The sequence below is a fragment of the Chlorocebus sabaeus genome, chromosome 24, assembly GCF_047675955.1.
Source record: "Chlorocebus sabaeus isolate Y175 chromosome 24, mChlSab1.0.hap1, whole genome shotgun sequence".
Classification (NCBI taxonomy): Eukaryota; Metazoa; Chordata; class Mammalia; order Primates; family Cercopithecidae; genus Chlorocebus; species Chlorocebus sabaeus.
This window is the reverse complement of record NC_132927.1, coordinates 15,586,836-15,610,239: the sequence shown is the minus strand read 5'-3', so window position 1 is coordinate 15,610,239 and position 23,404 is coordinate 15,586,836. Positions and strand designations below refer to the sequence as shown.

Sequence of the window (23,404 nt, the reverse complement as noted above, 5' to 3'; positions counted from 1 at the left end):
ATGGCGAGAAGTGAATGCTTTTGATGAAGCCAATAGAAATTCTTGTGAATTTTTTTAACTTCTATTGCTAATTAACACGAAGGTGGCCGCGGGAGCTCTTTCTTTCTTTTTTTTTTTTTTTTTTTTGAGGCAGAGTTTCACTTTTGTTGCCCAGGCTGGGGTGCAATGGCGCGATATCAGCTCACCGCAACATCCGCCTGCCGGGTTCAAGCGATTTTCCTGCCTCAGACTCATGCCAGGCGCATGCCTGTAGCTGGGATTACAGGCATGCACCACCAGGCCCGGCTAATTTTGTTTTTTTAGTAGAGACGGGGTTTTCAGGCTGGTCTGAACTTCCGACCTCAGGTGATCCACCCGCCTCGGCCTCCCAAAGTGCTGGGATTACAGGCGTGAGCCACCGTGCCCGGGCCAGGCGGGAGCTCTCTAGATCTTATCTTATCTTGGTCGGCCCCGGACATCGTGGTGGGAGGGGAACCTTCCTCATATCCGGGCGCTGGCCTCTTTGGGCTTGGGAGAGAGGAACTCAGTGATCATAGAGCTGGCCAAATGCCGGGGTAGAGGGGACCGGAAGTTGGTTTTTTTTTTTTTGCCCCCGCCCAGCGGCTGGATCGCATCTCAGCTGGTTCGCTTGGGTTAGAGCTCCTGTCAAACTTTCGTTCGGCCCCTAGCACTTGGTAGCCCCGGAGTGTGGGCTGTCTCCACTACCAGACTCACTTCAGTACCAGCCTTTGGGAAGCTGTGTGAATACCTCAGTGTCTTAGCCACAGGGACAGAATGGCGGCCTGACGGAGTCGCGGCGCCGGCCAGGTCGCTCAAGGCGCGAGCCGGAACCCCCAGACCAGCTCAAGCGGGAGCCAAAACTCGGAGCTTGGAAGAATTAGCAGGAAATGGCGGATGAGGCGTTGTTTTTGCTTCTCCATAACGAGATGGTGTCTGGAGTGTACAAGTCCGCGGAGCAGGGGGAGGTGGTGAGTGCTGCCACACGTCCTTGCGGTCCTTTTGCGGTGACACACCTTGTTTCCCCTCAGTGCTTTCCTTCAACCCCTGTCCCATGCCACCCGATGCCTCCCGAGGTGTACACAAAATGGTCCACCTCCAGGTATCCTAAACCCTGGAACCTGTCAGTTGTCTCCTTTGAACGGTCATCTTTCATCGTTTTCTCTTTCGTATCTTCCATTTGATTCCTTATTGTCTATTCCCGTACGTTTGTCTTACACCCCACAGATTTTGGTACTTTTAGTGTTGTCCCTGCCATTGTTTACGGGAGGGTTAACTGCAGAGCTGATTTTGACACCCCTACTTAGTTTTGCTGGCACCTCCAGCACTTCAGCCTTGCACTGGACAGACCTGTCTCTCCTTCCTCATTCCTAATGCTCAGTGCAACTCCACACAATTTGAGAACTGAAGCCTAATGAAGGTTGAGTTTGCAGGGGAAAGTTTGCAGGCGTTAGGATAATTAGGGAACACAAATTAATTATTTCAGAAAGTATTTATTTAGTGCCCATTATGTCAGAGCTAGTTCTAGGTGCCAGGGATGTAGTCGTGAATGGAACAATGGCCCCATCCTTGTAGAGTTGTAGAGATTACTTTTTTTTTTTTTAAATCTAACTTAATCCGAAATGTGATAGTATGTAGCGGTTACTTCTAATATGTGGGAGTCCTTATTCAGTCATTGTGGGCCTGTCGCTGCTGACACTGCTAGATAAATAAAATAAAACTTCTGCCTCACAGTCTTTAGGGAATAGTGATTTGATGAGTAGTTAACACTTAAGTATTGGCTGGTAGAATCATGGAGTTGTAACGGATTTTAGAAATATTCCAAAGTCGTGCTCAAGTCAGGAGCCCTTTCTTTAATGCTACTGATAAAAAATGGGTGGAGAGTGGGGATAGGAAATGTATCCTAGGCAAAGATAAAGACGTAGAGGTACGAAAGAGTGGTGGATTTAAAGACACTTAAGCATTTCTTTGTGACTAGACTGAATAGAGGGAGAGTAAGAAGAATTGAGAGGTGAAGTTAGAAAGCTCTCTGTAATTAAAGAATTTGGATCTTTTCAAGGGAATATTTTTGAGGAAGGGAATGATGTGGATCATTTCCATTTTAGAAAAGTAATCCAGTGTTTGGGCTAGATAAGGAAGATCCTTGTAGGGGGAAAATCCTTTATTACGGGAGTCACTGCAGGAGATGATGACGATCTGAATTAAGACAGGGATAGTGAGAAAAGCAGGTAACAGATTTGAGAGGTAGAAAGTGGAATTCTGTAGGTCTTGTTTAAGGATGGGAGTGGGAGTTGAAAATTATTGTCAGGTTTTTAGATTGAGCAGCTTGTTTGGATGGTGGTGCTATTAATCAGAAAAGGGATTAAAGGAGAATAAAATAAGGAGGTAAGATAATGAGTTATTTCGGGGCAGCTTGAACTTTTGAGGTGCCTGTATGACATCCAAAAAAAGATACTGCCAGTTTACCCACAAGAAGGATAGGCAGGATACATTTGGAAGGTTATTGGAAATGAAGCAAATTCTATTCTTATTCAAATGACACATCTATAATAGAGATTTTTTTCAAGTTAAAAACTTCTGACTTTATTATTGATATCAGTGTTTACTGTTTGTGCAAAGCTAGCCTTTTCCCTCTAGAACAGTTAACACACCCCTTTTACTTTTTTGTTATAACCCCCCCGGTCCCCCCAACCACTTGTGTATTCAGTTCTCTTCATTCTCCCCTCCCTTCTTACCTTTCCTCTTCTCTCTTTTTTTTTTTTGAGATAGAGTTTTGCTTTTGTCTCCCAGGCTGGAGTGCAGTGGTGTGATCTCAGCTCACTGCAATCTCCGCCTCCTGGGTTCCAGTGATTCTCCTGCTTCAGCCTCCTGAATATCTGGAATTACAGGTGCCGGCCACCATGCCTGACTAATTTTTTTTGTATTTTTAGTAGAGTTTCACCATGTTGACCAGGCTGTTCTTGAACTTCTGACCTCAGGTGATCTGCCCGCCTTGGCCTCCCAGAGTGCTGGGATTACAGGAGTAAGCCACTGCACCTGGCCCTCTTCTGACTCTTGTCTAGAATAATATTTTTTCTTCTTTTTAAAATGCCTTTCTTTTTTTTTTTTTCCAGTGGGTTAATCCTTATTAAAATGAACAGGGTTGTTCTACTCAGGCCCAATAATTTTAAGAGATGGACTAATCATGTAAGAGAAAGGAAGTTCATAGTTTTGAATCATTTAAGCTAAAAATAACTTTCTTTTTCTACTGCAATGTATTTATGGTGGGGGGAATATTGAAAGTACATAATAAGCAAAAATTATATAAATAACAGTTATGTGGTAGTCTTCATAATCAGAACCCATACTGAAATACGGGTATATGAGGGTTCATATTAGTGTCCCTACTTTGAGTGTGCTTGAAATTTTTCATCATGAAAAATGTAAAAGGTACATAATCCTGTCATCCAGAAGTGATTTTTAGAGATTTTTCCAGACATAAAAAGATATGTAAAAACCATGCTGTTTATGTCTGAAAAGACCTATAAAATCCATTTCTCGCTAAAAGGATTATGTGTCCTTTTTTTTTTAATTATTAAAAGTTTTTTTAAGTGAAATAAAGTTTTACAGATTTTCAGTATAGCAAAATAAACTTCTGTAAGATTTGAGGTGAGATAAAATAAAGAAACAGTGTTCTAACCCTCCAAATCAATGTTTTAAAACTATTCTTAAAGAGGAATTCTCTTAAAATGGACTAATTGGGCATTTCTCAATTTATGGTGAAAGGATTTTAAAAGGTTAGTGGATAAAATGTTCTCAAGTTGAATTTTTCTTAAAAATTTGGTGCCTATTCAAAAGTGCATGACAAGTAGCAAAATCAAAAAATATGTAGTAGGGCTTAATTCAAAAGCTCATGTGATCATAGGATTTGAGAGTGTCTGTATATAAGCATTTTGTAACTGCCCAATGGGTTCTTCTTCACCGCTGCCCAGATAGAGCTGATCTATCAAGACAGGAGAATTGCAATAAGGAGTTTATGTAGAGCTGGCTAAATCGGAGAGCAGAGTTTTATTATTGCTCAAATCAGCCTCCCCAAACATACAGAGTTTAGGGTTTATCAAGGATAGTTTGACAGTCTGGGGACTAGGGAATGGGTGCTGCTGGTTGGTTGGGGATGCCATTACAGAGGTGGGGGCCAGAGGACCAGTTGGAGTCATCCGAAATGCAAAAGTCTGAAAAGACATCTCAAAAGGCCTTTTTTAGGTTCTACAATAGTGATAATTATTTACAGGAGTAATTGGGGAAGTTACAAATCTGTGACTTCCAGAATAATGTCTGGTTATCATTTAACTACCTACATTTTAGCAGAATTCAGGCCCCTCTCATAATCCTAACCTTTTAGTCTTTCTTTAGTTTTGCAAAGGTGATTTAGTTTCGGGAAGGATTATTATCATTCTTGCTTTAAGGTTACACTATAAACAAAATTTCTCCCAAAGTTAGCTTGGGCTGCATCCAAGAATGACCAAGGGCAGTTTGGAGGTTAAACGCAAGTTGGAGTTGATTAGGTGAGATCTCTTTTACTTACAGTTACAATCTTTGCAAAGGTGGTTTCAATAGTTCCTGGTAATACATATGTTCCTAGGTGATTCTACAGAGCAAATTATTCCACATAGAGCATCATGATTTACAGACACTTATTCTAGCTGAAGTTTTTTTTTTTTTTTTTTTTTTTTTTTTTGAGACGGAGTCTTGCTCCGTCGCCCAGGCTGGAGGCTTTCAGCTCACTGCAAGCTCCGCCTCCCGGGTTTACGCCATTCTTCTGCCTCAGCCTCCCGAGTAGCTGGGACTACAGGCGCCTGCCACCTCACCCGGCTAGTTTTTTGTATTTTTTAGTAGAGACGGGGTTTCACCATATTAGCCAGGATGGTCTCGATCTCCTGACCTCGTGATCCGCCTGTCTCGGCCTCCCAAAGTGCTGGGATTACAGGCTTGAGCCACCGCGCCAGGCCACTTTTTTTTTTTTTTTAAGAGACAAAGTATCTGGGTGAATGTGGTGGCTCACACCTGTAATCCCAGCACTTTGGGAGGCTGAGGTGGGAGAATTACTTGAGCCCAGGAGTTGGAGACCAAAGTGGGCAATGTAGTGAAACAATGTCTCTATTTTTTTAAAAAGAGAGGCCAGGCAAGATGGCTCATGCCTGTAATACTAGCAATCCTAGCACTTGGGAGGCCAAGGCAGGCAGATCACGAGGTTAGGAGTTCGAGGCCAGCCTGGCCAACATGGTGAAACTCCATCTCTACTAAAAATACAAAAAATACCTGGGCATGGTGGTGCGCGCCTGTAGGGCCAGCTACTCGGGAGGCTGAGGCAGAAGAATCGCTTAAACCCAGGAGGCGGAGGTTGCGTTGAGCTGAGATTGTGCCACTGCACTCCAACCTGCGCGACAGAGCAAGACTGTATCTCAAAAAAAAAAAAAAAAAAAAAAAAAAAAGGGGGAGGAGAGAGACAAGGTCTTTCTCTGTCATGCAGGCTGGAATGCAGTGTTGGGACTTTGGCTCACTGCAGCCATGACCTCCTGGGCTTAAGTGATCCTCCCACATCAGCCGCCCAAATAGCTAGGGCTATGGGCATGCTACTATGTCCAGCTAATTAAAACAAATTTTTTTATAGAAACAGAGTCTTGCTATGTTGCTCATGCTGGTCTCAGACTCCTAGTCTCAAGTGACCCTCCTGCTTCAGCCTCCTACAGTGCTGGGATTATAGGCATGAGCACCGCCGCACCTGGCGTCATCCTAAGCATGTTCGAGAGGAAGTGTGGAGAACAGCAGAAAAACCGAAGATAGTGATACGTATAGTAATAGATGTATGTACAGAGTTTTATCACAGCATAGGGCCTAAGGAAGTTTCAGGGAAGGCATCTGGGAGAATGTAATAATTGAGCAGGAGTTAAAGAATGTGAAGTCTATGGAATAGCACATACAAAGGCATGGAGACAGAAGAGAATATGGCAATCTGGAGTTGCTGTAGAAATTTCAGAGTGGTAGAAGGGAAAGATGTTTGTGAATATATGGATGTTAATGAATTTTGATGAACTAGCCAGGGGTCTTTAAGGAAAGCACATACCATGATGCCATGCTAAGGAGTTTGGACTTTATTTTTTGTTTGTTTGTTGGTTTGTTTTGAGACCGGATCTGCCTCTGTTGCCTGGTCTGGAGTTCAGTGGTTGGATCTTGGCTCACTGCAACCTCTGCCTCCTGCAATCAAGCCATCCTCCTACCTCAGCCTCCCAAGTAGCTGGGACTATAGGTGCATGCCACCATGCTCACCTAATTTTTGTATTTTTTGTAAAGATGAGGTTTCACGTGTAGCCCAGGCTGCCCTTAAACTCCTAAGCTCAAGCAATCCGCTCGCCTTGGCCTCCCAATGTACTGGGATTTACAGGCATGAGCCACTACGTCAGGCCTGGACTTTATTTTGAAGACATGGGAGCAGGTGCTGAAATTCCAGTAGAGAATAACGTGATTTTTTTTTTAATATACGGAGTTTTGCTATTATTTTATTATTATTTTTTTTTGCTATTATTGCCCAGGCTGGAGTGCAATGGAGTGATCTCGGCTCACTGCAACCTCCGCCTCCCAGGTTCAAGCAGTTCTCCTGCCTTAGCCTCCCGAGTAGCTGGGATTACAGGCATGTGCCACCATGCCTGGCTAATTTTTGTATTTTTAGTAGAGATGAGGTTTTTCCATGTTGGTCAGGCTGGTCTTAAACTCATGACCTCAGGTGATCCGCCCGCCTTGGCCTCCCAAAATGCTAGGATTACAGGCGTGAGCCACCGTGCCCGGCTGGGAATAACATGATTTTTTTTTCAGAAATCTACTTTGGTAGAAATTATACTACCAGAAATATAGAAGATGACACAAAGTAGGAAAAAATGAGACAAGACCAGTTAGAAGGCTATAGCTAAAAACCAGGAGAGAAATGATAAGGCCTTACTGAAGAAGTAAGGGTAGAGAGAGAAGGTGAATTTTGAAAAGCTTGAAAAAGGTAGGCTCCACTGGACTACAGTGTATGTAGGGGTTGGGACCTCAGGGGTGAAGAAAATGGAAGTTTTCTGGTTAGAGTAACTAGGTAAATGGTCGTGCCATTAATGAATTTAGGGAATTTTGGAGGCAGAGCAGGCTGAAGACATTAATAAAATGAATATCATGTTGAATATGCATACTTCGAAGGTCCTGTGGGACCACTAGATGTCTATGCCCAATAAAGTCTGTACTAGAAATACAGTTTTGGTAGTCACAGCACCATAAACAGAGTGCATGGTTCCTTAGAAGAAAGTTTATCGAATAATAAGGCCTATGGTTTCCTTAGTGGGAGACAAACAGGCTTCAAAATATACAAAAATCCCTGCCTTTTTGGAGCTTTATTTTAGCAGAGAGGGGAGCAAGGGGCACATGGGCAACATAAAATAGTGAAATGTGTAGTATGTTAAATGGTGAAAGAAATTCTGTGGAGACGAATTAAGCAAGGAAGTGGGACTGAGCGTCAAAATCAATTTTTAGAAGGCTCGTTAAAGCTGATTAGTGGCTCCATACCCAGAGTTTCTGATTAAGTAAGTTGGGAGTGGGACTAGAGAATTTGCATTTTTAGCAAGTTCTCATGTGATGCTGATGTTGCTGGTCTTTTTTTTTTTTTGAGATGGAGTCTCGCCCTGTCACCCAGACTGGAGTGCAGTGGCACGATCTTGGCTCACTACAATCTCTGCCTCCTGGGTTCAAGCGATTCTCCTGCCTCAGCCTCCTGAGTAGCTGGGATTACAGGAATGTGCCACCATGCCTGGTTAATTTTTTGTATTTTTAGTAGAGATGAGGTTTCACTGTGTTAGCCAGGATGGTCTCGATCTCCTGACTTCATGATCCGCCCACCTCAGCCTTCCAAATGTTGGGATTACAAGTGTGAGCCACTGCACCCGGCCAACACGTTTTTAAGATCACTAGGATAGAGAGTTGCCAAAGGGGTGTGATGTTGCACTTTTAAAGAAGATGGTTAAAATGAGCCTAAGATGGTGACATGAGAGTAGACTCAAAGGAAGTGAGGGAGTTGGGTTGTGTGAATATCTGGAGGAAGAGGTGATGCAAAAGTCCCTGGAATGTGCCTGGCATGTTTAAGGGACAGCACAGAGTGAGTCTGCAGAAGGTTGAGGCCAGAGAGGTATGGGGTCTGGGTTGTAGAGGACAGTCCATCAGTCATCCACAGGATTTGGATGTGTTCAGCATAGAGGTAGTATTTAAAGCCTTAAGACTGAATGAGATTGTCAAAGGAAGAGCAAAGCAATCTCATGATTTAAGGCAAAGTGTGGTAATCAGCTAAGACACTGAGAACTGGGAAGCCTGGATGATTCTGAGACATTTTGAAGCAAGAAACAATAGAACTTAGTGAGCGCAAAAAGGATTTGACTCAGGGAAGAACATCAGGTGATACCAGGTTTTATAACCTAGGAGAGAAGAATGACTGAAATGGGCATAAGAGGGAGACGAGGAGTAATTAGGAAGAGGATTTGATTTCTGAAAATCAATTATAAGCAGTAGTTCCCTGTTTATGCTGTTACCTTGTGAAAATGGTGTGGCTCACACCTGTATTCCCACTACTTTGGGAGGCCAAGCCAGGAGGATATCTTAAGGTCAGGACTTTGAGACCAGCCTGGGTAGTATAGTGAGACTTCATCTCTTAAAAAGAAAAAAAAAAAATAGCCAGGCATGATGATGTGCCTGTAGTCCTAACTACTTGGGAGACTGAGGTGGGAGGATTGCTTGAGCCCAGGAATTTAAAGCTTCAATGAACCATGATCTCGCCACTGCACTGCAGCCTGGGTGTCAGAGCAAGACCTGTCAAATAAATAAGTAAATAGCAGTTTGGTCCTTTGTTGGAGGAACATCTATTCTTTGCTTGGACACTGTGATTTTTCCTTGGGCAGCAGAAGCAGTGTGGTGATTGAAGAAGTGACCTAAAACTTTGACGTTAGGTAAAAGCAAATGGCCCAAGCCAAATCAACTGCTTGTAAATCCACTGGTGGGAACCCCTCCTCCTAACAGCAGGTTATTAACGCTGCCAGATAAAAAGTGTCCCCTCTACCAGTCCGGTGAAGAAACCTCATCGCTATCGGCCTGGGACTGCGGCACTTCCAGAGATTCTCATTATCAGAAATTGACCTAACTTCTCATCTAGAAGCTGCCTTTCCAGAGGTTGGTGAGAGAGATCACCCAGGATTTCAAAACCAACTTGAGGTTTCAGAGCACAGTCACTGGGGCGCTGCAGGAGGCTAGTGAAGTGTACCTGGTGGGTTGATTTGAAGATGCTAATTTGTGTGCCATCTACAGTAAGAGAGGTGGCTCTCATACCCAAAGACATCCAGTTGACTTGCCAGATACAGAGAGAGCGAGCTTAAATGAAGGCAGATTTTAAGGCATTTTATATAATTGTGTAAAATATTTTGATTTAATTTGTGACTTTTTGGTGAGAAATTATAATATGTGGCATTTGTGCTTAAGTCGTTCTATCTCAGGCCGGGCACAGTGGCTCATGCCTGTAATCCCAGCACTTTGGGAGGCCGAGGCGGGTGGATCATGAGGTCAGGAGATTGAGACCATCCTGACTAACATGGTGAAACCCTGTCTTTACTAAAAATGCAACAAATTAGCCAGGCGTGGTGGTGGGCGCCTGTAGTCCCAGCTACTTGGGAGGCTGAGGCAGGAGAATGGCGTGAACCCGGGAGGTGGAGTTTGCAGTGAGCCAAGATCGCACCAATGCCCTCCAGCCTGGGCGACTGAGTGAGACTCTGTCTCAGAAAAAAAACAACAAAAAAAAGGTCATTCTGTCTCTTGGGATGAATGTGAAAAGTGACTATTCATAGACCTCAGTGATACAAGCACTGTTGCTCAAGAGTGACAAATTGCTGATATGCAGAAGGGATGGGTGGTATTTCTTGGTTCTCATGATGCATGTTTCTGTATGTTAATGACTTGTTAGGTACCTATTAAGGAACTAGAGTTGATAAATGTATATAGGTTCCTTTCACAATATAGCTGGTTATGTCTCAATCCAGGTGTCTAACATTTGGGGCTAAGTCTGACCATACATTACTGTGATAGAATGTGGGCCTTTTCAAGAGTGAAGATACATGCCTTAACCACAGTATAACTTACATTTTCCTTAAACAAACAAAAACCTAGCATGGAATACATTATGTACGTTTATGATAGCTATTTTAAATATTATGTCAACATTTAAAAATTAATTGTTTTACATTCACAAATGGTGGGGAGTCTTGTCATTAAGATATGTGTAACTTAGAATCCACTTGGTTTTCTCCTAACTGGACTGCGTTTGTTTTCATAGTAGTAAAATGCTGTGTATTACACCTTGTGTAAGTCCTCATTCTACTACGTGTTAACTAACCCTCTAGCTGATAATGCAAATGCTAACTGTGGGATTTTATTTATAAGGACTCTAGAATAAATACCAGTTATTCGTACCAACATCAACTGTTACTAATATTCTGAAGTAGTTAGTGCAACTTTTCATTGTGTTGTGGTTGGTCTCATAAGGTTGGAGTTTTTTCCTAAGAAGAAACAATAGTGAAATTCTTTCTCTTTTCTGTCTCTATTTCTTTTTTCTTTTCTTTTCTTTTTTTTTTTTTTGAGACAGGGTCCCTTGCTCAACCTGTTGCCTAGGCTGGAGTGCAATGACATCATCATGGCTCACAGCAGCCTCAACTTCTTGGACTCAAGCAATCCTCCTGCGTCAGCCTCCAAAATGGCACATGCTACCATGCCCAACTATTTTTATTTTTAGTAGAGATGTGGTCTTGCTATGTTGCCCTGGCTGGTCTTGAGCCACCGAGCTCAAGTGATCCTCCTGCCTTGGCCTCCCAAAGTGCTGGGATTACAGGCATGAGCCACCGCACCTTGAGGGATTTGTTTGTATTAAAAAACTTGGTGTCAGGGAGGAGCACAAAGCTTCAACCCATTGAACCTCTGCCAGTTAAGATGGTGTTGGTTTAGGTTACATCTGGTTACTATCCTGGGAAAATCACTTCTATAGAGATGGCCTTCCAAGTGGTTTTAAAATGTGTCTTTCTATCTGGGTGCGGTGGCTTCATGCCTGTAATCCCCGCATTAGGAGGCCGAGGCAGGTGGATCACTTGAGGTCAGGAGTTTGAGACCAGCATGGCCAACATTTTGTATTTTTGTATTTTCTCTACTAAAAATACAAAAATTAGGCAGGCATGGTGGTGGGTGCTTATAATTCCAGCTACTTGGGAACCTTAGGCAGGAGAATCACTTGAACCCTGTAGGTGGAGGTTGCTGAGCCGAGATGACCCCACTGTACTGCAGCCTGGGTGACAGAGCGAGACTCCATCTCAAAATAAAATAAATTTTAAAAATGTATCCTTCTATTGAAGTTTTTAGGTTAATTATGTATATGTTAACTAAATTATGAATTAACTTGTTTATCAAAAAAATAGTAAAAAGTAAAGTTAGTAAAAGTAAAGTAAAATAAATAAAATCAACCATATAATTCACTTTTTCTTAAAATGTCTCAGGGAAAAAATTATAAATGTTTACATTAATATTTTTAACCAATATTGTAAAACAATTTCTGAACACTAACATCCTAGCATTCTAAAAGTATTTAAAACTATTCTTTTTTAAAACAGGAAAACGGACGATGTATTACTAAGCTGGAAAACATGGGGTTTCGAGTGGGACAAGGATTGATAGAAAGGTGAGCAGGTTGGATTTGAAAATTTTCTTGCAGGTAGGTTATAAACAAAGATAATCTATTTCAAAAGATTGCATAAAACTTGGGATACTTTAATTTTAATTCCTGAATGTTATTTCTTCTCTTTATTTCAAAAATTAAAATTTATTTTTAGATCCAATGCCATTTTAACTCGTTTATTCAAATTTTATTTTAATGATTAAAGAAAATATATGTGTTATGTATTTTAGACTTTCTTCCTGAAGCTATTGAAACAGCTATCTAAAATCTTACTGCATTTTTAACTTAAGATCTACTGGGTTCTTTAACCTGCATTGAATTTTTATGTACATAGGATTGAAATAACTATAGTCTATGTTTATGTGTGTAATTATCTTTGAACTTATAGATCAATTCTTTTTAGTATTTCTTTCTCACTACCTGAATAGTTGAGTATTATTTATATAACAATGTCATGATAATGCTCAGCTCTTTGTTCTTTTGTGGTTTTTTTGATGTGCTAGAATGCATTGCACCTGAAATTTTGGCTATAATGTTTAGACTAATTTGAGGCCTCATAATTTATATAACGTAATGTGAATCCATTGACATAGGATCACGTTGCCTGGTACTTATGACTTTATGAGTGTCAATAAATGTTCAGCCATGTGTGGTGACTCATGCCTGTAATCCCAGCACTTCGGGAGGCCAAGAATTGCTTGAGCTCAGGAGTTTGAGACCGACCAGCCAGGGCAACAAAGTAGGACCCTGTCTCTACAAAAATATACAGATTAGCTGGGCATGGTGACATGTGCCTGTGGTCTCAGCTACAAGGGAGGCTGAGGTGGGAGGATGGCTTGAGTCTGGGAGGGAGATAGACATTGCAATGAGCCAAGATCATGCTGCTGCACTCTAACCTGGGCAACAGAGCCAGACCCTGTCTCAAAAAATAATTAAAATTTAAAATAACCCAATAAATGTTCAGTGCTGTTCTGGCATTTGGAAATTAGTTAATAATTAGTCCCTCTTGCTTTTTTTGGAGAATAAATACTGTATTACTTCTAGTTGATCTTTTTAGGTTTACAAAAGATACTGCAAGGTTCAAGGATGAGTTAGATATCATGAAGTTCATTTGTAAAGATTTTTGGACTACGGTATTCAAGAAACAAATCGACAATCTAAGGACAAATCATCAGGTAATTAAATTAATTAAGGCCTATATTTTAAAGTCCTTTAACTTAATATAAATACTGTATTTTAGTGACTTATTTAAAACCTAAAATAATTTCTGGTTAACTTTGGAGTATTTTTATGTTATTAATAAGTTATTAGTTTTTTTCTTCCAGTAGTGTGAACTGAATAAAGACAAAGGGACAGTTATCAGTAATGATAGCTGTTCCTTTCACCCAATTATATGCTATGTTAAGTTTTTTAAAGTAGCAAAAGTCAGGATGATAATAGCTTTTAGTATTTGGTTCCTTAGTTACTGTTCATTAGTGGTAATAATATGCAGAACCACAAATATATCACCTTTATGTCTTTAGAGTAATTTCTTTTATTTTTGAAGAATTTGTATTATTTTAATTATTTTTATATACAGAAAACTCAACAATGTATATTTAACCCAGTTTGGTGGCAGGTTCTTTAGCCTTTGCCTTTTCCTGCTTGGCAATTCAAGCTACAGACTTGGGACCCAAGACATTACCTCCCTAGTGACAGCTGATCTCATCGTGTCTGTCGTTGTAGTTGGTTCTGATAGCTTCTACCCACTGAACCTAAGCTCCATTGTCCTCCGAGTTAATCTATGTAAAGGTGACAGTGGTGCAGGTCTTCTTGTGGACTAGACGTCCCAGTCTTGCCTTCCCCTTGATAATGCAGGAAGGGACCCCCATTGTACGACACAAAGCACGCAGGAAGACAGCCACCTTGATGGGATCCACATAGTGTACAGTCACCACCAGCTGAGCCTTCTTGTTCTCCTTCAAGGTGGTGATGGTGTTAAACTCCCGCTTGGAGGACAAGTGGTCTCTTAGTGGGGACATCCCCTTTGCCTGCAGCTTTCTTTTCAGCCCGGGCCAATAGCCTCTGCTTATTTTCTTGCTTTGTCTTTGTACTTGTGGGACAGCTTAAACAGATAAGTAGCTGTTTGGTGGTGCAGGGCCTGGGTGAACTGGTTAATTGTAGGAGGCATTTTCGACTGCTTACAGGAGGATGACTTTGTGCCGCTGCAACCTGGTATAGTGGGGCCATTTCACAAAGCGAGTGAGGTCCATTTTGGGTGGATGTCCTGTCCAATGCCAGAATTCTTAGGCCGTTTCTCATACAGGGGATTCACCACTTTTTCTTTTCTTTTCTTTTCTTTTTTTTTTTTTTTTTTTTGAGACGAAGTGTTGCTCTGTTGCCCAGGCTAGAGTGCAATGGCGCGATCTCGGCTCACCGCAACCTCCGCCTCCCGGGTTCAAGCCATTCTGCCTCAGGCTCCTAGGTAACTGGGACTATAGGCATGTGCCACCACTCCAGCTAATTTTTGTATTTCTAGTAGAAATGGGATTTCACCATGCTGGCCAGGCTGGTCTCGAACTCCTGACCTCAAGTGATCCACCTGCCTCAGCCTCCCAATATGCTGGGAGTACAGAATCCCACGCCTGACCGGGATTCACCACTTTCTTGGCCTCCTGTTTCTTCATGACAGCAAGGGCTGGAGCCACCTCTTTCCCGTTGGCCTTTCCTTTGGGCATCTTGGGTGGCAGGAAGAGATTCTTTATAGTCATTTCTAAGGTCTAATTTGTAGAGCATATTTTACTCTTAAGTAACTCCTGGATTATCACTGCTGTCGTATTTTCTACTCTTAAAAGATTTTCTTACAAAATTAATAGATTACATAGAAGACTATGTATTTATTAAAATTTTAAAAGGGAGACAGAGTCTCGCTATGTTGCCCAGACTGGTCTTGAGCTCCTGGACTTAAGTAATTCTTTGGCCTCAGCCTCTTGCATAGCTGGGATTATAGGCGTGCACCACCACTCCCAGCTTCATTAGATTTTATTTTATGAACTCAAGGAAATACTTAGAGTAGATTTGGAATTTTGATTAAGTAAAAAATTAAAAAAATGTATCTGGTACTCTCAATAGGATTATTTATTTATTTATTTTTAATTAGAGACAGTGTCTCACTATGTTGTCCAGACTGGTCTCAAAGTCCTGTGCTCAATGGATCCTCCCGCCTTGGCCTCCCAGAGTGCTGGGATTACACGTGTGAGCCACTGTGCCTGGCCTAGAATTCATTTTGTACCAGCTTTAGCTTGGAATTACGGGAAATGCTAATGGGAAGAAATGACTCTTGAATTTTTACTTTCTAGACATGATGTAGATAAGGCTGGGTGCGGTGGCTCACCCCTGTAATCCCAGCACTTTGGGAGGCTGAGGTGGGCAGATCACCTGTGGTGAGGAGTTCGAGACCAGCCTGGCCAACGTGGTGAAACCCTGTCTCTACTGAAAATACAAAAATTAGCCAGGCATGGTGGCACACGCTTATTGTCCCAGCCACTCGGGAGGCTGAGGAAGGAGAATTGCTTGAACCCAGGAGGCAGAGGTAGCAGTGAGCCTAGGTCATGCCTCTCCACTCCAGCCTGGGCGACAGAGCAAGACTCTGTCTCAAATAAATAAGTAAATAAATAAATAAATAAATCCGGGTGCGGTGGCTCATGCCTGTAATTCCAGCACTTTGGGAGGTCGAGGCAGGCGGATCACCTGAGGTTGGGAGTTCAAGACCAGCCCTGCCAACATGGAGAAACCCCGTCTCTACTAAAAATACAAAATCAGTCGGGCGTGGTGGCACATGCCTGTAATCCCAGCTACTTGGGAGGCTGAAGCAGGAGAATCGCTTGAACCGAGGAGGTGGACGTTGCGGTGAGCTGAGATCGAGCCATTGCACTCCAGCCTGGGCAACAAGAGTGAAACTCTGTCTCAAAAAATTAAATAAATAAAAATAAAAATTAGGTCAAGCGTGGTGACTCATACCTGTGATTTCAGCACTTTGGGAGGCTGAGGAGGAGGATTACTTGAGCCCTGGAGTTCAAGACCAGTCTAGGCAACATAGGGAGACCCCCTTTCTACAAAAAATTAATACAACTAGACAGATGTGGTGTGTGCCTGTGGTCCCAGCTACTCGGGAGACTGAGGCAAGAGAATTGCTCAAACACCCAGGTTTTGTTTAAGGGTGCAGTGAGCTGTGATTGTACCACCACACTCCAGCCTAGGCAACAAAGTGAGAGCTCATGTCTAAATAAATAAATATACAAACAAACCAACAGCTTATTTCATATGGACATATATTAATGATTCCATCATACTAGACTATGAGTTTTTAAGGATAGGGACTATGTCTCATATAGTCTTTATATCTTTAGTGTATAAAACCGTTCAGTAGATATTAGTGTCGTGAAAATATTGAACTTGCAACTCTTCAGCTTGAACATTGCAAAACTCCTTTAAACAAAATTTGACCAGGCTGGGCATGTGGTCTCATGCCTGCAATCCCAGCACTTTGGGAGGTCAAGGTGGGCAGATTGCTTAAGCTCAGGAGTTTTGAGACCAGCCTAGGCAAAATGGCGAAACCCTATCTCTACAGAAAAATATAAAAATTAGTAGGGCTTGGTGGTGCACGCCTGTAGTTCCAGCTACTTGGGAGCCTGCAGTGGGAGGATCGATTGAGTCTGGGAGTTAGAGGCTGCAGTGAGGTGTAATTGTGCCACTGCATTCTACCCTGGGTGACAGAGGAGACCCTGTCTCCCAAGAACAGAAAAAGAAAATTTGGCCAATGGGAAGGAGACTTTTAATAACTTTAAAAAACTCTTACATTGTTTCATAAGAATAAAATAATTTTAAGGATTGCTAGCTACATTGACTTTGGATATTTTTTCTATTTTTGGAACAGGGCATCTATGTACTTCAGGACAACAAATTTCGCCTGCTTACTCAGATGTCTGCAGGAAAACAGTATTTAGAACATGCATCTAAGGTATTTAATGGAATAATTAATAATAATTGGGGTTTCTGTTAATAGTAGGACTACAGGGAAAAGTACAATGCTAATCATAACAGACTATTGAATTAAAAGTATGTTTTAAGGTGTTGTTTTTTGTTTAAAGAGTTTTCTGTGAAATGAGAGACATGGTACAATAACACTAAACTGTAGCTAAATAGTCATAGAGTGACCAATTAAAAGAAACACTGGCTGGGCGCGATGGCTCACACCTGTAATCCCAGCACTTTGGGAGGCCAAGGCAGGTGGATTACCTGAGGTCAGGAGTTCAAGACCAGCTTGGCCCACATGGTGAAACCCCGTCTCTACCAAAACTGAAAATTAGCTGAGCTTTGTGGTGAGCGCCTGCATTGCCAGCTACTTGGGAGGCTGAGGCAGGAGAATCACTTGAACCTGGGAGGCAGAAGTTGCAGTGAGCCGAAATCGTGCCATCATTGCTCTCCAGTCTGGGGTACAAGAGGGAAACTCCATCTCAAAAAAAGAAACACTATAAATGACAGTGACATATAGATGTGTGGTAGATCACTTCTTTTTTTTTTTTTTTTTAAGATAAGGTCTTGCTCTGTCATTCAGGCTGGAGTATAGTGGTGCAATCATGGCCTATCTTCACCTTAACCCCCCTAGGCTTAAATGATCCTCTCACTTCAGTCACCTAAGGAGGTAGGATTGCAGGTATGGGCCACCATGCCTGGCTAATTTTTAACAAAATTTTAGTAGAGATGGGATCCCACTATGTTGTCCAGGCTTGTCTTGAACTCCTGGGCTCAAGTGATCACCTCACCTTGGCCTCCCAGTGTGTTGGGATTACAGGTGTGAGCCACCGCATCTGGCCTGATTGCCTATTTTCTATATTTTTGGGGTATCCAGGCTCTAATTACATTTTTATGGTTAATGTGTGTATTTTCTGCTTTTTTTTTTTTTTTTTTTTTGGATGAAGCCCTCCTGCCCAGGCTGGACTGCAGTGGTGCCATCTCAGCTCACTGCAACCTCCGCCTCCTGGGTTCAAGTGATTCTCCTGCCTCAGCCTCCTGAGTAGCTGGGATTACAGGTGTGCGCCACCATGCCTGGCTAATTTTTTGTATCTTTAGTTTCACCATATTGGCCAACCTAGTCTCGAACTCCTGACCTCATGATCCGCCTGCCTCAGCCTCCCAAAGTGCTGGGATTACAGGCGTGATTACAAAAGCCTCCCAAAGTGCTGGGATTGCGGGCCACAGCTGGCGTATTTTCTCTTGTTTACTAACATCTAACTTAATGTTTCTGGTTCTCACTTAACTTTTTGGGATCTTGGTTTCTTCAGCTGTGAAAAGAGTAAGTTGGACCAATTCAGTGATTTCTAACTATTTTGAGTTATGGACATCTTTGAGAATTGGAACACCTTTCCCCATAAATACGCACATATGCATGGTTTTTATTTTCATAGGGGTCACAAATCCCAGATTAAGAACTCTTGGGATAAACAATCTCTAAGACCTCTTCCAGCTTAAAATTTCATGACTCAGATCTAGTTACTTATTAGTACCCGTTTATGTATTTTATTTGTAAGATAATATTTTATATTATTTATATTTATTTAAATATATATATTTGTATTTATTTATATATATTTATATTATTCATAGATAATGTAGTATGTTGAACATCATGCAGTATAGATGTGGGTAATCAAAAATTCCTTGAATTGCTAGTTTTTCAATCCAGTTCTTGTCATGACTTTTGGTGTTGTAGCTCAGCCCTATTCCCTTTCTTTGTTTCTATATGACAGGGTTTCTCAACATCCAAACTGTTGATACTTTCAACCAGATAATTCTTTGTTGTGGCAAGCTATAAGTCTTGAACAAGTCAAGATTCTTGGTTGTAAATAAAGGAAAGAAATTCTGCTTGTAAGCTAACACAATTGATAAGCTCAAAAAATAGGCAATAACCAGGGGAGTTTTAAGGCAGCCATTAAGATAGCCAAGTCACTCCACAGAATGTATCTACTTATAATGCTGTGGGCAGCATGGACTGTAGACACAAACTACCTTTACTGCCTCCAGAACTAATTCCTATCTGTTTCTGGCTTGTTTTTGTCAGTGACTCTAGATTCACAGTCCTGGACTGGAGTGCTTAATTGGCTGAGCTTAAGTCTTAAGTCCTATGTTCATGCTTTAGTTTCCGGGGAGCTGTGAAATCTATCAATATTTTTCAGTGACTTAAACAATCTTCCAAAATCCTTTTTTAAAACAGGAATGACCTACTGATGATAAATCATGTAATGTTGTATTTATCAATAGCTTTACTATTTTAGTAAATCCTTACTATTTTTAATGATTTTTTTTCCTTTTAGTATTTAGCATTTACATGTGGCTTAATCAGAGGTGGCTTATCAAACTTGGGAATAAAAAGTATTGTAACAGCTGAAGTGTCTTCAATGCCTGCTTGTAAGTTGAATTCACTTTTCTTACAGATGTTTTAGTAATTTGTTTTCAGGTCTTTTTTTTTTTTTTAAATTTAACTGAGAGGAAATTTGAAATGCTGAAACTTTAATTTTAGTTTTATCAATGTAACATTTAGTAATATGTAGCATACTATATTCATACTCAGTAATTTTTGAATAATGGACTAAAGAAATCCAAATTTATAAGACAATTTAAGGGATGATTTTTAACTCTTCTAAAGTTATTTAAACTTTAATTTTTTGAAAGATATTCCTCTGAATATCTCCTGCACTGTTTTAAGATAGCAGATTTCCCTAGAACATTGAAAATGCTATTTTTAAACAATTGTTTAGGATACACCTATTATATACTGCTAAGTAAAACCAGATACTCTTTTATCACTAAATGTCTCCCTAAAGATCTTTTCATCAGAGCTACCAACCGAGAGGCCTTGAGCTTTATTGTATTTCCTTTACATTTACAATGATCATTAGCAATGAAATACTGTACCCAAATGTAGGATTCATAAAGAGAAACAAAAGTGCTTACTCACAAACCATATAATCGTCCCATAAAAATAGAATTGACTGGCTGGGCGTGGTGGCTCATACCTGTAATCTCAGCACTTTGGGAGGCCGAGATGGGCTTATCACGAGGTCAGGAGTTTGAGACCAGCCTGGCCAATATGGTGAAACCCTGTCTCTACTAAAAATACAAAAATTAGCTGGGTGTGGTGGCGGACGCCTGTAGTCCCAGCTACTCAGGAGGCTGAGGCAGGAGAATCACTTGAACCTGGGAGGTGCAGGTTGCAGTGAGCCAAGATCGTGCCACTGCAGTCCATCATGGGCGACAGAGCAAGAATCCATCTAAAAAAGAAAAGAAAAAATAGAATTGACTTATTGAATATTATGAAGAATGTGAAAAGGTTTTTGACATAGCAGATTTCTTGACTGAGACTATTTCCTATATGGAACAGAAAATTGATGTTTAGACTTGTTTTCTTTGTATCTAAAAATCAAATAATTATTTGTATGTTTTTTTTTTTTAAGGCAAATTTCAGGTGATGATACAGAAGCTGTAGAACATACTGAAATGCAAGGCTTCAACAGTGTAAAGAGATAAATTATTTGTGTAAAAGTATTTCAAGTAGTGATGATTTAATTACATTGTTTGATGTTTGTGCAGGAGTAAGCATGTATTTTTATCAGTTTAACACAGATCAACTCAAAGGAGATAAAGGGACATTCTGCCATGACATACACTTAACCAAAATTATTCAAAATGAAAACCTGATTTCAAATAACCGGACACCAAGATGTAGGACCCTTATTTTAAACCTTTTTATTTGGTTAGAGTGATATGTATTTAGCCATAGATGGAGAAACAAAGCTCAGGGTTTGTTGAATTAGCATGAGAGAAAATTATGTACCAACAGAATTATTTGTGATAAGAATGAACAAGTTTTTATTTTAAAAAGCAAACATACTAAATTTTTTTATTTTATTGCTTATAATTTATTAAGAATTTTTCCACCTGTATAAGGATTTCATATATACATTGTATGTGTGTATATATAAATACAAATATGACTGCCTAAATTGTTTATAAATTTAATTTTGCTTTAATATGTTTCATTCCTTCAGAGCTCCATTAATGTGATCAAAATGAAATAATAGATTAGTTTAAATGTGAATTCAGTGACTCTAGGGCCAAAGAATATTAGGTATGTTTGGAAAGAATTTTTGAATTTATTCCTGTTACAGTTTTGACTTTCACCTTCTCTCCCCATGCGTGGAAGTCCTGGTAAAGGGTCTAACATCTTTATTCCCTTCTTTACTCTTCCAGCTGAGCAGAGAGGTGGATAATTGGATTAGTCATTCTGACATTTTTTGGACCATATCATCTTAGTGGTTTGGGGTCAGTGCTCATCTGATATATCTTTCTTACCACCTCTTCTACTTACTTTCTCATACTTAAATTATTTGACATAAGCAGATATCTCCAGCTTTTGTTAGAACCTTGCATGTTTTGATTACTAAAACTATACTTTGTTTCCCATTTATTTATTACCCTTTTGCATGTATTTGTGTGACAGGGAACTATGCAGGAGGGGGTGACTGACTCACCAAACAAGATGTTTCACTGGATACTCTGCCATAGAAATGGCAGATTAAGAAGATTGACTAAACCAAACATTATATTAAAAACATGAAATAAAAACTATAAAAATGTACTTTAGAACATTAAAGAAAACTCAACTTAGAGGCATACCATTTTCCTTTCATGGAAGGGTACAGTACAAAGTTATTTGTTTAACTTGATTTATTAAATTCTAGCCATGTGCCCTATAATGATGTTTCAGTCAATGACTGACCACATATATGGCGGTGGTTCCATAAGATTACAATACTGTATTTTTACTGTACCTTCTTTATGTTTAGATATGCAAGTATTTACCATTGTGTTACAGTGTCCTACAGTGTTCACTACAATAATATGCTGTACAGGTTTGTAGCCTAGGAGCAATAGGTCATAGCCTAGGTGTATAGTAGATCATACCATCTAAGTTTGTGTAAGTACACTCTGTGATTGTACAGTTTTAAAATCTCCTAATGATGATGCATTTCTCAGAATGTATCCCCTTTGCTAAGCAATGCATGACTGCAATCCTAATTCTCACATATTTTGGGGAAAAAATTTTAATTTTGAAAAAATTTAGGAAAGTTCCTACCAAATATACATATATAAAGTTTATTAAGTTAAAAGTCATAAGGACCCAGGAATAGCTAATGACACAGAAGATCAAAATAGAACACAGTAGAGAACTTCAAAGTAAAACAGGTGTGGGAAAAAGGTGGGTTCAGATAAGTTGGTTTGTTAGACATTCATATGCCTACCCATCAGCCGTTTCGTTCTCCCTTGCTGACAAAGCCCCATGTTTTTTTCTTTTTTCTTTTTTTTTTTGGTCTAAAACTCTGTATGGCTGCCTTGTACTGTAGAATAGGGTGCTTCCCTAGTCCAGAGAGGGTGAGTGTTGATTAGATTCTGTGCCAATCATGGTATTGGCTTGCCTGATCATTTGATGGAATCTCGGCTAATGAGATAAAGGAAGTCTGAAGACTTTGAATAAGAAATTTTCTGTTGCTCTTAACAACTGATACAAGATAGGGATTTGCCGGCATCCCTTTTCTGCTTCTCAGTGAAGATATGTGATATGGATGTTTGAAGCTAATCTGCAATGGCCTTCTGATGGCCATGAAAGGACAAGTATGGAGATGAAAGCTATCACACTGAGGATAGCGGGATGTAGATAGAAAGCACCTGAATTGTGCTTCTGAATTAACCAATCTGGGAACTGCTTTACCTGTGGACTTTTTGTTATGTGAGATATTCTTTATATTGTTCCATTCACTTTGGGTATATGTATATTGTTACTTGTAGCCAAAAAGAAACCTCTCTTAGTAGAAACAAAGGGAGAGTTAGGTTATTCAAAAAATAGTATGGGACAATTGAATATCCCTTCTTCTATGGGAGTAGGTGGGGAGAAACTTAAAGGTTCACATGTAAAACAATAAAGTACTAAAGAAAACATAATACTTTTGTGATTTTGTGGTCGAGAAGGCCTAACACACAAATGTAGGAAATCATAAAGGAAAATTGTAAAACAAAAAGAAATGTAGTAAAATCTCTTCAATAAATAGTGTTGGGAAAACTGGACATCCACATACAAAAGAATGAAATTGGATTGTTGCCTTAATGCTGTACATAGAAATCAACTTAAGGCCAGGTGTGGTGGCTCAAACCTGTAATCCCAGCACTTTGGGAGGCCGAGGTGAGCAGATCATGAGGTCAGGAGTTCAAGACCAGCCTGGACAAATAGTGAAACCCTGTCTCTACCAAAAAAATTACAAAAATTAGCTGGGTGTGGCGGCGGGTGCCTGTAGTCCCAGCTACTTGGGAGACTGAGGCAGGAGAATTGCTAGAACCCGGGAGTCGGAGGTTTCAGTGAGCCAAGATGGAGCCACTGCACTCCAGCCTAGGCAACACAGCGAGACTCTGACTCCAAAAAAAAAAAAAAAAAAAAAAAAAATCAAAATGGATTGAAGATTTAAAAGTAAAGTCTGAAACTATACAATCCTAGCAGAAAACATAGGGGAAAAGCTTCATAACGATGGTCTTGGCAATGATCTCTTGGATGAGAATAAA

The 23,404-nt window shown here is 40.5% G+C and overlaps 1 protein-coding gene across 2 annotated transcripts; it reads left to right on the top strand.

Annotated features, from left to right (window-relative positions):
* The first annotated feature begins 557 nt into the window (after nucleotides 1–557).
* On the top strand, nucleotides 558–22,930 carry TRAPPC6B (trafficking protein particle complex subunit 6B). Of its 2 annotated transcripts, XM_007986553.3 has the most exons (6): nucleotides 566–968; nucleotides 11,691–11,758; nucleotides 12,813–12,930; nucleotides 16,671–16,754; nucleotides 19,108–19,201; nucleotides 20,248–22,792. In XM_007986553.3, exons 1-6 carry the CDS (start codon nucleotides 888–890, stop codon nucleotides 20,277–20,279), a joined length of 477 nt encoding a protein of 158 aa, XP_007984744.1. In that variant the 5' UTR covers nucleotides 566–887; the 3' UTR covers nucleotides 20,280–22,792. The 2 variants fall into 2 exon arrangements, with proteins under 2 accessions (XP_072867047.1, XP_007984744.1); XM_073010946.1 differs by lacking the exon at nucleotides 16,671–16,754 and having other exon boundaries at nucleotides 558–968; nucleotides 20,248–22,930.
* Nucleotides 22,931–23,404: the final 474 nt, after the last annotated feature.

Excerpts from the sequence above, each read along its gene's own strand:
- TRAPPC6B (XM_007986553.3), top strand. The coding sequence starts at position 888 with ATGGCGGATGAGGCGTTGTTTTTGCTTCTCCATAACGAGATGGTGTCT. Across the intron at positions 969-11,690 it reads CCGCGGAGCAGGGGGAGGTG|GAAAACGGACGATGTATTAC; the intron begins GTGAGTGCTGCC and ends TTTTTAAAACAG. Across the intron at positions 12,931-16,670 it reads ATCTAAGGACAAATCATCAG|GGCATCTATGTACTTCAGGA; the intron begins GTAATTAAATTA and ends TTTTTGGAACAG.